Genomic DNA, 12,341 nt, shown 5'->3' on the forward strand with positions numbered 1-12,341 from the left:
ATGTCACAGTCGGGAGGGTCTGTTGGGACTGGGGAGGCCAGACCACACACACACACACACACACACACACACACACACACTTAGCAGCATACAGGCCCAGACAGACATTAAAAGGTGCTCATTTCAATAATAAATGATCTGGATGGTGGAAAGAGAGATTAAATATAGATGAGAGACAGACGCAGATGAGCTTTTAGAAGTTACTGGGTCAAATTCATAGAGGGGAAAATATGACCTGGAATAATGGATGGAAGGAAGACGTGTGTGACCTGCCCAGTCTGACAATGGAAACATCTATCTATCTATCAAGTCAAGTCATCTTCATTTATATAGAGCTTTTAACAATGTAGATTGTTTCAAAGCGGCTTTACAGTAACAAACGGATAATTTAAGGTAACAGAGATTGTTTTGGCTTTATTGCGGTTCTTGAATAAAGAACTAAAAAGCTATCTATCTATCTATCTATCTATCTATCATTTGTTCCATCCATCCATTGTTCTACCAATATCTTTCGTTCATTTCTTCCATCCATGATCCAGTCATCCATCCATCCATCCATTGTTTATCTATCTTTCATTCATTCCATCTATCCGTTTTTCTAACATTCCTTTCCATCCATCCATAGTTCTTTCCACCCATCCATCATTTGTTCCATCCATCCATCCATCCATCCATCCATCCATCCTTCATTCCATCATCTATCATAATTTGTTCCATCCATCCATTGTTTATCTATCTTTCGTTCATTCATTCCATCCATCCATCCATTTTTCTATCATTCTTTCCATCCATCCAACCAACCATCTTTCCATTGTTCGTTCGATCCATTCATCCAACCATCATTTGTTCAATCCATTGTTTGTTCAATCCATCCATTTATCCATCGTTCCATCCATCATTTGTTCCATCCATCCATCCATCCATTGTTCATTCCATCCATCCATCATTTGTTCCATCCATCCATCCATCCATCCATTGTTCATTCCATCCATCCATCCATCCACCCATCCATCCATTGTTCATTCCATCCATCCATCCATCCACCCATCCATCCATTGTTCATTCCATCCATCCATCTATCATTTGTTCCATCCATCCATCCATCCATCCATCCATTGTTCATTCCATCCATCCATCTATCATTTGTTCCATCCATCCATCCATCCACCCATCCATCCATTGTTCGTTCCATCCATCCATCTATCATTTGTTCCATCCATCCATCCATCCATCCATTGTTCGTTCCATCCATTAATCTATCATTTGTTCCATCCATTCATCCATCCATCCATTGTTCGTTCCATCCATCCATCTATCATTTGTTCCATCCATTCATCCATCAAATTGGCAAATTATATTTTTAAAATAATAAAATACAGTAAAAAAAAAAAAAGATCAGTAAAAATAAATCGAGGCAGGTTTTCCACTAAACATTTGACTATTTTACTCTAAATGAATACACAAAAAGAAATATTTAACAACAATATTAAACATGCATAGCGATTCATTCAACAGCTGAAATTGCTCACACTTTTAATCTAAATATGAAAATTAATCTGCTCTTCAAATCTCTCAAAATAAAATGAGTCTCATTAAAAACATCCATAGATATAACCAAGGCCATGGAAACCATTGCTAGAGTGACTGTGTAGTTTTGTGGATATGAGACAGTCTGAAAGTCATGCCGGTCCAGACAGTGATAAGCTCATATCCTGCAGCCAGTGTGGTTCAGCAGTCCTGGAAATGTCATATTGATCGTCTGCTGATTAATCTACTGTATCAGCCCAATTAAACAGCGTGACCTGTACTGAGCACAAAAGACCTTTCCGTTATTAGCTGCCATAAGAAACTACAAAAGCCCCTCCACATCTCCCAAGAGAGCTCTATTCATACACACAAATTCAGGTATTGTGTGTGTAAGTCCGTGAAGAGGCTCTTTAGCAGTTATGTTAATGCTATTACTACCATTACTAACAACAGCCATTCTGATCTGATCAGCAAAGCCAAAACTCTCACAGTAGCTAATGAATCCCACACAGTCACACACTCTCTAACACCAAATCTGTGAAACTGAGGTGTTGTGATTCTATATATAAGCAATAAACAGACAGATCACACACACAAGTGTTGAGCACAGACAGGCAGAGACACACACACACACACACACACACAGACACAGGGAGTCTCTCATGCCAGAGACGGTTCAGCACCAAGGCCAGCGCCTCATTCACTGTCTGCAAGGCTCAGACTCCACAGCACTGGCTCTCGAGGGTTTTGAGTCATGACAGGATTTTACATTGGACAGCAACACAGTGCATATCATTCAAAAGTTAAAGGCACACTATGCAGTTTCACTTTTTCTCAAACAGCGCCCCCTAGAGTCGCTGTGGAGTACTTGTATTTAACGTTACTGTCGTAAATACCACTAACGCAGAGCCGTGTAAACGCGCAAGAGTTTTCTTCATCGAATCTGCCATGCCATGATTCACATCTGAAATGCGTCCTAGTGTCTTTTATAGAGGCTGCTTCATATGTTGCTGATGTATGTGACGTCGTACCGTAAAGCAAGTCGTGATTCTCGCGAAATTTGTCGGGGCGCCACCTCTTAAACCTGCATTGCTGGTTTTGCCAGCCGTGTCCCTGCTTTGCTATTGGGATGATTCGCCCTACTACGAGTTCGATTACCAAATGATTTCAGAGCTGTTATATTAAGGTACAAATCTTGCATAGTGTGCCTTTAACAAAATGTCCATCAGATAAATACTTTGTCCTTAAAATAAATGATCAACTCTTGAATATGAAAGTTTCATGTTCTTGGAAGCCAATAATTCACCACACAAAACACACCGTGGTTGCCAAAAACCATGGATACTCATGTGGAAGTAGCATATTTAATTTAGTGTGTGTTGTAATTTCTTGCACAGTACCTGCTCATGGCTTTCAATTATGTTGGCATCTTTGACATTATGCCAAAATACCATATGGTGTTTGGATGCATGGAGATTGAAGTCAACAACAAAAGAAGATGTGGGAAGCGTTTTCTCCTGTCTTTTAAAAGTTGATAAGACTATTCATTTTGCTATCCTAACAATGCACAGTTTATGGTTGGTTGCAATTTATAATTTGCATGTAGCATTTTTCCCCTCCTGTCTGCGAAACTATTAGGACAGACACATTTTGGGACCGGCTCAAGTACTCCAGCATTACTGCACTGCTGCACCCCCGCTGTACTTCAGTACTTCATCTTAAACACTGGTGCATTGATGCCCTCATATGCTAGATCACTTCAAGCCTGTACTGCATTACTGAACCCCATACTGTTGCACTCAGCAGTACTGCACTTCAGTATTACTGCATAATGTCTCTCCATCACTGCATCACTGCACAAGTGTATCACTGTATGCCTGCATCACCGCACTGAAGTTTTAAAGCATCCTTGCATTAAAGCATTAGTGTATCGCTGCGTTCCTGCATTGCTTGACTGATGTATTGCTGCAGCCTCGGGTTTGAGCCTCCTTTGAGGACAGCAAGACGTAATGACGTAACTATTAAGACTGGATGGGCAGGCGAACCAATGAAAGTGATATTGTGTCCCTGCATTACTCTGCTGTGTGTAAACCCCACTCACCGGGCTGCTATCGCTAGCTCGGTTGCATTTGGTGCCGTGACCCGGATGGGAGTGAGGTTTAGGGGGGTGAGTGTAATGGACGTAGGCCAGTAAGAGCTGTGCGTGTAATCCTCAATCAACTGGCTTCAGTCGCTAGCGGCTGCGGTCTTTAGCGCCCTTGTTAGTGCACGCACCTGCCACGCCAGAGACCCTGGTTTGAATCACCTTTGGAGTGGGTCGAGTAGGACCGGTTACATTTGGTGCCGTGACCCGGGTGTATTACTATGTATTACTTCCTGAACTACTATATTATGTGCAGCCACACTATTGCAGCATGATATTACTGTGACCCTGCATTATCTGTTCAGATGTGGTAGGTTTCCAACTTTCGTCTGTAAATCTTTCATTCAGCACACCAAGTAATTTCAATGTTGACAGGTGTAGCAAAAAATGGACACAAATCTGGGGTTGTTTGTTTAGGATTGGGTTTGAGAAAAGTGCTTTTACTCAGTACCACATTATGCTAGGTCACAGCAAAAAAAAAAAAAAAAAATCCAGACAACATTTGGACAAATAAATGCGGAATCAAATCAAGTAAAGCAGATTTGCTACACTCACCCACTGCTCTTCCTGGGCAGGGGAAGATCCTTCTGGAAGAGAGAGAGAGAAATGATAGACTGAGTGATTATATTACCCAGTGTAAAATGATACCATCAATAACTGCTCAATACCAGTTTGCTTTAGGACATAAATATCTTGATGAAACCAAACTGGAATAATCTTATGCCAGCTGACATTCATTATGACCCATAATGCTCTTCAAATCTCTGAGAGAGAGGACAGCACTTAGGGGAGAACAATCCCAAAACATTAATGGCCAATTACACAAACAAGGTCACTGGAGAGAGAGAGAGAGAGAGAGAGAGAGAGAGAGAGAGAGAGAGAGAGAGAGAGAGAGAGAGAGAGAGAGAGAGAGAGAGAGAGAGAATACATGTCAGATAGCGGGAAAGAGGCCATGCTGGTGCACGTGATGGTACACTAAGGGCTTCTGTCGGGGGGAAATGACTTCACCCACTGTGACTCACTTTGATGACATCGTGTGTGACAAGGGCTTCCCTGCCAGCATGACTGGCGCCACTGAGCAACTAATGGAGGATTAACTGGACAAATAGTCTGTGGCCGGTGTGTGTGTGTGTATATGTGTGTGGGCTGCATTCTACACTTTAATTTAAAAAAAAAAATACTTTAATTTTTTTGAATTCATAATAATCAAACAAAGCATGTTACTTTTCTATTTACTGAAAAAATGATGGATGGACGGACAGCCTGATGGATGAATGGATGGATAGAAACACATGAAAATTAACACTGAATTGACACATCATTTTCAGTTAAGAATTTATATCGTCTGAATAGTGAGGATAGATACAATAGATAGATAGATAGATAGATAGATAGATAGATAGATAGATAGATAGATAGATAGATAGATAGATAGATAGATAGATAGATAGATAGATAGATAGATAGATAGATAGATAGATAGACAAAAAGACAGATAGATATAGATACACTATATAGATAGATAGATAGATAGATAGATAGATAGATAGATAGATAGATAGATAGATAGATAGATAGATAGATAGAGAGATAGATAGATAGACAGACAAAATGACAGATAGATATAGATACACTATATAGATAGACAGATAGATAGATAGATAGATAGATAGATAGATAGATAGATAGATAGATAGATAGATAGATAGATAGACAAAAAGACAGATAGATATAGATATACTAGATAGATAGATAGATAGATAGATAGATAGATAGATAGATAGATAGATAGATAGATAGATAGATAGATATACAGATAGATATAGATACACTATATAGATAGATAGATAGATAGATAGATAGATAGATAGATAGATAGATAGATAGATAGATAGATAGATAGATAGATAGATAGATAGATAGATAGATAGATAGATAGATAGATAGATAGCACTGATCACACTCATATCACACTGAAGGAAGAGTCTCCATTGCTACTTCACAGAATATTAATCCATCCAACTGAAGCAAAGAGTGAGAAAAACACGAGTGAAGAGCCAGAGGAAACAGAAAGATGAATCGAAAGGATGTCGCAGTTGACAAATGAGACAATGAGGGGAAGCAACAGTATTAGAGAGGATCAATTCATTACATTAGGAAAAAAAGACTGAACCCTTCAAAAGACTCTGTGGATGGATGTATTATATGAAACAGCTTATATTTTTATTTTAGCTAGATTTTTTACATTTTTTGAAGGAAATGCTGTGCAAAACTCACATAGGTGCTTTCTTACTGGCCCAAGGTCCACGTTTTTAATTTTTTATACTTTTTACTTCATTGAAATGTGCGAACTTTGGTGACCTTTGTGGCTAAATCAAAACTCTAAATGGTCTTGAACAGAATCAGATAAGATAACACTGATCTGGTCTGTTTTGACGGCTGAGGATCACAGGTATGAACCCTGAGTGAGGAACACCAGAGGGTTAATACTTCGGGTCTGGGATTTCAGCAAACCTCTAACCCTATGAGCTAAAAAAACAAAACAAGGAAAACCACTCAAAACTGAGCTCCGAATTCCACTCCGAGACTGTGTGTGACTTTATCTCGTACATAAAATGTCTTTCTGCTTATCGGCTCTCTGCACTCCACGGGGAGCAAGAGAGCAGGAAAAAGAAGCTGCTATTTTCTCCACATCAGCACTTCATTTACATTTTCATATTTCCGTTCTCCTCTTTGAACTCGCAACTGTGAAAGGAAAACCGTTCTCTTAATTTATTCGTTAGAACGTTGTTTTCTGCACTTTGTTTGGATGTTGAGGTCAAAGGTCAAAGATTTTATGATGCGACAGCATATCCCAACACTGCTGTACTGTCTTGCAACACTCAAGTATGTACTTGTAAGTACATAAATTGGGATGCAGCCACCTTCCCAAGCCTGTGTTTCTACTTTTCTCTCATTCCCAATGGAGTGGCCATAATGCTGAAACAATATAAGACGCAGAAAGTAGCATATCCACTGCATGCACTTGACATAGTGGCAAAAGACGATATTGACAAACACTGGGCTCATTAAGTCTGTGAACTTCCAGACCGGTGATGAATAACATCCAGCCTACAGCTGAGACTAATGAAACAGACTGGGCTCGACGCCCAGAGGAGAGAAAGCCCCCTCGTTCCAACAGCAGATAAAACGAGGGATGGAAAAGAGGAATGAGGGTAATAACGCAGCCGCCACACTGCAAGACCAGGCTGTCAATCATGAGCGGCTACAGACAGGCTGAAATTACTCCACAAATATACACCGCTGAGTATTTATTGAATCATCCAGGATTCAATGTTTTAGCAGCCAGAATATAATACAAAAAACATATATTATTACATGATATAAGATTCTAAAATCAATATTTTTTGCTTAATTTTTTTAACATGCCATATAGCTACTTCGATGTAATCCCTCATATTGTATTAGGTTAAGATTACCATAATGTTGTTTTATAGTAATAGAACAATATACTCATAATCATGCGTATACAATTTTGATTTATTTTAGTGAATCAGTTTACACTGTCGATGAATTAATTCAAAACTTTAACGGAACAATTCATTTGAATCGTGATTCAAAAAGGGCCCAGTCTCCATGTGAGATTTTAGTGTGTTTTGGTAAAAGAAAGTTTGGGGTCAACAATTTTTTTAAATAAATTAATATTTTAAATCATCATGGATGCTTTTATCACTGTTTCCACAAAAATATGAAGCAGCACAACTGTCTTTAACGTTAATAATAATAAGAAATTCGTATTGAGCAGCAAATCATAATATTAGAATGATCTATAAAGGATCATGTGACGCTGAAGACTGGAGTAATGATGCTGAAAATGCAGCTTTGATCACAGGAATAAATTACATTTTAAAATATATTACAATAGAAAAGGGTTATTTAAATACTATATCACGATATTACCTTTTTTCTGTATTTCTAATGAAATAAATGCAGCCTTGGTGAGCAGAAGAGACTTTATTTATGAAAAAATAACTTTTGAACGATTGTGTAAATTAGTGCATATAAAAAGAACTAATACAATAGTAAAATATTAAAATTATTTTCATTTAGTGGCAAAACAGTATGGAATTATGCATGTATTGTTTTAATTACCATATTATACTTTTGCATTTACATAAACATCACAATATATTGAGATATACTGAATAAATATTATCAAAAGGCTGAAAAATTGCTTATTTTTAGCCATATACCCATCACTTCTTGACATACTCTCTATCATATTTATTCTCCAATGCCATAAGCTGTTAACCTGCCATTAACTGCCTAATGGGGCTTAAAAGAGCAGATTGTGCCTGTCCCAGGAAAACCAGACCCTCCCTATCCAGTATAGGGCCTCTGATAGCCTGATGGTATGGACTTGAATGTGTGTTGTTGAGAAGAAGTGTGTTTGTGTCTCTGTAAGCATTTCCCGTAAGCCTATGCCTCGGTAAGCATTTATAAGAATCAAAGTGGTCGCTAGTGAAATCTATGCATCCTGTATGTACACACATACACACACACTGATCCATGCAGTATCCTAACTGACTGTGGGTTTTCCATCGCTTTGATGCACCTTCACACAATAAAGCTGCATCCAATCATTAAGCTTCCTTGAATTCCTGAGAGGTCAATTCCCAAGTGGACAGATTTCTCAGAAGTGCTCCCTGAAACAAGGCCTTAAGTTGGTCAAAACTCCCTGGCATCCCTGAAAGCAACCACTAATTTGTGGTCTACATTTAATCACCCATAATGCTTTGCAGGCTAAAAGCCATTCCAACTTCGCATCTCCAGAATCCAGATGGCATTTTGTCAGAAAACAGAGCTGCAAACCTGGATATGTGTCTCCCGGGGTGTAGATCCTATATATGACAGTGAGTGAAAATATGTTTTTTAAAAAAAATTTAAATTAACCTTAAAGGGGACTTCTTTTTTTTTTTTTTTACATATAATATTTTTCCCCGAGGTACACTTATAATTTAATTATATTTTGAACCAAAAACAGACATAATATGGTTTTAACAGCCCTATCCTTCAAACACAACCTCTTTACAAAGCCTGATTTACACTGTTACAGATTTATAAATTTATATCTCAAGCCACTCATATCTAAAGTTAATATACATAAGAGGAATCTGCAGAGTGTCTGGTGCTACTCAAAGCCAAAAACAACTTAAGATTTATATTTAAGATAGTTTCCTTCATTTTACCTATTAGTTCTTATGGTGTTTAGATTCTATTCATATTACCTTACAGTGACTGAACACACCAGGTGTCTGAACACATAAGGTGTTCATTGTGGCAAAATTTGCGGAAGAAGCCAATAGACACCATATTCACAGTTTGGTTTCAATACTAACACTTTTTTCTCTAAGGAGGAAGTTTTGAGGTTTGAAAGTTACAGAATTAATACCGTTTTTAATGATACAATGAACTCTTTTATCACAAAAAAAAAATCAAGGAATGTTTTATTCCTCATTGAAATGACTAATTTCATTTTACAAGTAACAATTATAGACATTTTGCACTGAAATGCATCATAGTGCTTTGCATATAATAAAAAAGTTACATAAATTACTGTCAATGTGAGTAGCTAATGCTGATGTCCAGCACTTTAATCTAAAGTATAAACACTGAGTTCTCTTATTTTCCAGTAAAGGAACTGAAAATTGGTGGCGTTTTTGCGAAATCTCTACCGGTCTGGGGTGGAGTGCAGCGGCGCTCTGAAACCCAGATCAGCTGGAGCTTGAAAATGGCTTGTTTATTTTCAGCAGTGAAAGAGGGGAAGTGAAAGTAATACGCACACTTTTTGTTTTGACTTCATAGAACAGCAGATGGTTTCCGTGCTGTACCAACAATAATACGACAGCTCAAACCCTCTTTTATGCTTTTTTTTCCAGTTATGTTGCTCTGGGCAAGAACCGGAGACATGAAAACAATAACTCCCAAACCACAAAGCAAATATGAACTCCTGTGAGTACGCTGGAACCTAGTGAGTAACTTACAATGAAAACAAATCTAATCCTGTTACGGTTTAGATAGCACTTTACACTTTACATTCTGTTGGGCAAAGAAATCAGTGTTAAGTGTTTAAGTGTTAATAAATCACACTGTGAAAACTAGATTACTAAGAAGTCACAGTGGCCAGTGATTTTACCAGCCAGTTTATTATTATTTTTTTTAATCAAAGTTCAGGGATCTCTTTACGATGAACAGACTTAAACAGACAAAAAGTGAACTAAATAAAAGAAAAATAATCTACTTCAATTAGCATTCACACAGTCCCTGGCCTTGAAAATGGATTCATGTCTTTTTATTCCTTGGATATAACTCATATGGACAAAATATATGATACCTTTAAAGAGATAGTTCACCCAAAATTCTGTCTTCATTTACTCACCCTCAAGTCATTCCAAACCTGTTAAGGCTTTTGTTCATCTTCAGAACATAAATGAAGATCTTTTAATGAAATCGGAGAGATTTCTGTCCCTCCATTGACAGTCTACGCAACTACCACTTAGACGCTTCATACAGAGATCGTAAAACTAGTCCTAGTTTTCTGAAGGGACACAATCTCTGTATATGATGAACAGAAGCCTTTAATTTAGGCTTTAATTCACATATAAACCTTCATCAACGCACACATCAGATACGGTAAATGGAAGCTCAAGCATGCTTGACGTGCGAGAACCAATGAGGTTCATTCTCTTGTGACGCAGCACGTTTGAGCTTCCTCAAGAACCAATGAGGTTCATTCTCTTGTGACGCAGCACGTTTGAGCTTCCTCAAGAACCAATGAGGTTTGTTCTCGTGCTTCAAGCTTGTTCAGTAGAGCTTTTCTTTATGTTTGCTGATCAATGTTCATACATGAATACAAATTCAATCTGTTCATCATAAGAATTGATCGTGTCTCTTCAGAAAATTTGACCCGACCATTCAATTCATATGGTTTTATTTTAGCTTATCTTAACTTTTTAAAAGCGTCAAAGTGGTAGTTGCGTAGCTATCAATGGAAGGACAGAAAACTCTCAGATGTCATTAAAAAAATCTTCACTTGTTTTCTGATGATTAACGAAAGTCGGACGGGTTTGGAACGACATGAGGTCGGGTATGATGACAATTTTCATTTTTGGGTGAACTAACCCTTTAAGGTGTTTTTGTTTGTTTTCTTGTCTTTCGGAGGTTGAAAGATCCAGTCCCCATTCATTGGAATGGCACTGAAAAGAAATTTTCAACCGTTATGCTAACTTCTGCCATTTTGCTAATTTAAGCAAACGAAGACACACCAGCCAACCCGATGTCCGCAAACCCCAACGCGCTAAATAATTGACAGACAGAGGGAGTTTCAGATTGGTTCCAGTCAAACAGCTGGGATTTCTCAGTCATGACAGGCAGTAGAGATATTGTATGGGATGTAAAACATAAATGGCGTGCAACAGCTTTAATGTGATCCAGTTTTTGAATAACAAAACATCTCACCTGCATCCTCCGCCGGCGGATGATACCGGAGTCATCCATGGCATCGCTCATCGTGTCTGTCTGACTAAAGCCCTTCACATCCGAGTCCACGTGGTGACAGACACCTACAGCTGATGTTCAGAAGTTTTCCTCCGTTTGCATTTCCCCCCTCAGGTTGAGAAGATCATGGGCGTTGCAAAGCGATGCGCGAGACACATCAACAACAAACACACAGCTGATGGAAAGTACATCAGTTAACGTTAACTGTTAAAAAATAAACCGGAAATCGTTTTATAATTGATTAAAACGCTCCGATCTCGGGTCAAAGTGCCTGGTTTTTACAGTCAGAAACGAGTAAAATATTCATCTTGAGTGCTCTAGATCTTCACTTTTTCTGCCCGCGTGGGCACGACCGAGGCGCGTCCTTTCGGAGAGATCGAGGTCCTCTTTGGACATCTGGAGCACTAATGGACCACGGTCTGTCCCCCAGAGGACATCGACATCAGATCATATTCGCTGGCTGGCAGCTGGATCAGTAATGCCATCATTTATGTGAAATGCATCCTGCTCTGATTGTTGCCGTTAGCTTCTTTCTAAAACGAAGTATGGCAATCATATCTTCCTGTGGTACACGGATGAGTGCACGTGAAATCTGCACTGGATACGCCTCTGCTGATAGATCCAAATACACACTGTGTATGTGGAGAATGCGCGTGTGTAATAATGAATCTTCTCTCACTGCCAAGGAGAAGCATACGTTAACCCTTTGAGCTCTGAGCTGATGTAGGTGGCGCCCAGCAGAAGTCAATCTTGCGAAATAAGTGCAGAGCGAATTGACTCTTATGGTGTATTGAATAATATATCATGTTTTTTGTGTGTGTTTAATGTATTTATTAAAAGTATCTTTATATATTGTGCCTAATTCCCCTTTTAATAAATGCAATATATTTTATTATAATATAGGCTATGTGTATGTGTGTGTGTGTAACATATAACATTATGACCAGTTACAGGTGAAGTGATCATCGCTCATATCGATAATAATCTAATGTGTTAGGTGCAGGAGAAATGGGCAGCAATAAAGATCCGAGGGACAAGGGCCAAATTGATATAAGGCAACTGAATCTGAGTATCTCTGAAATGGCAAACAAAAAAAGTTGTTTCAACTTAAAAA

The 12,341-nt window shown here is 38.4% G+C and overlaps 1 protein-coding gene across 3 annotated transcripts in view; it reads right to left on the reverse strand.

Moving 5' to 3' along the window:
• mast1a (microtubule associated serine/threonine kinase 1a) overlaps window positions 1-11,962 on the reverse strand; it is a 56,818-nt gene extending 44,856 nt beyond the window's left edge. For 2 of the 3 annotated variants that reach the window (XM_079858773.1, XM_079858772.1), the window contains exons 1-2: window positions 11,189-11,962; window positions 4,226-4,257 (exon numbers count right to left, since the gene is read on the reverse strand). In XM_079858773.1, the coding sequence (XP_079714899.1) occupies window positions 4,226-4,257; window positions 11,189-11,239 (83 nt within the window). In that variant the 5' untranslated portion in view covers window positions 11,240-11,962. The remainder of the gene's footprint in view (window positions 1-4,225; window positions 4,258-11,188) is intronic. The other variant, XM_079858774.1, reaches the window with a different exon arrangement.
• Between the last annotated feature and the right edge of the window lie 379 nt (window positions 11,963-12,341).

The sequence above is a fragment of the Squalius cephalus genome, assembly GCF_949319135.1.
Source record: "Squalius cephalus genome assembly, chromosome: 2".
NCBI classification, from domain to species: Eukaryota; Metazoa; Chordata; class Actinopteri; order Cypriniformes; family Leuciscidae; genus Squalius; species Squalius cephalus.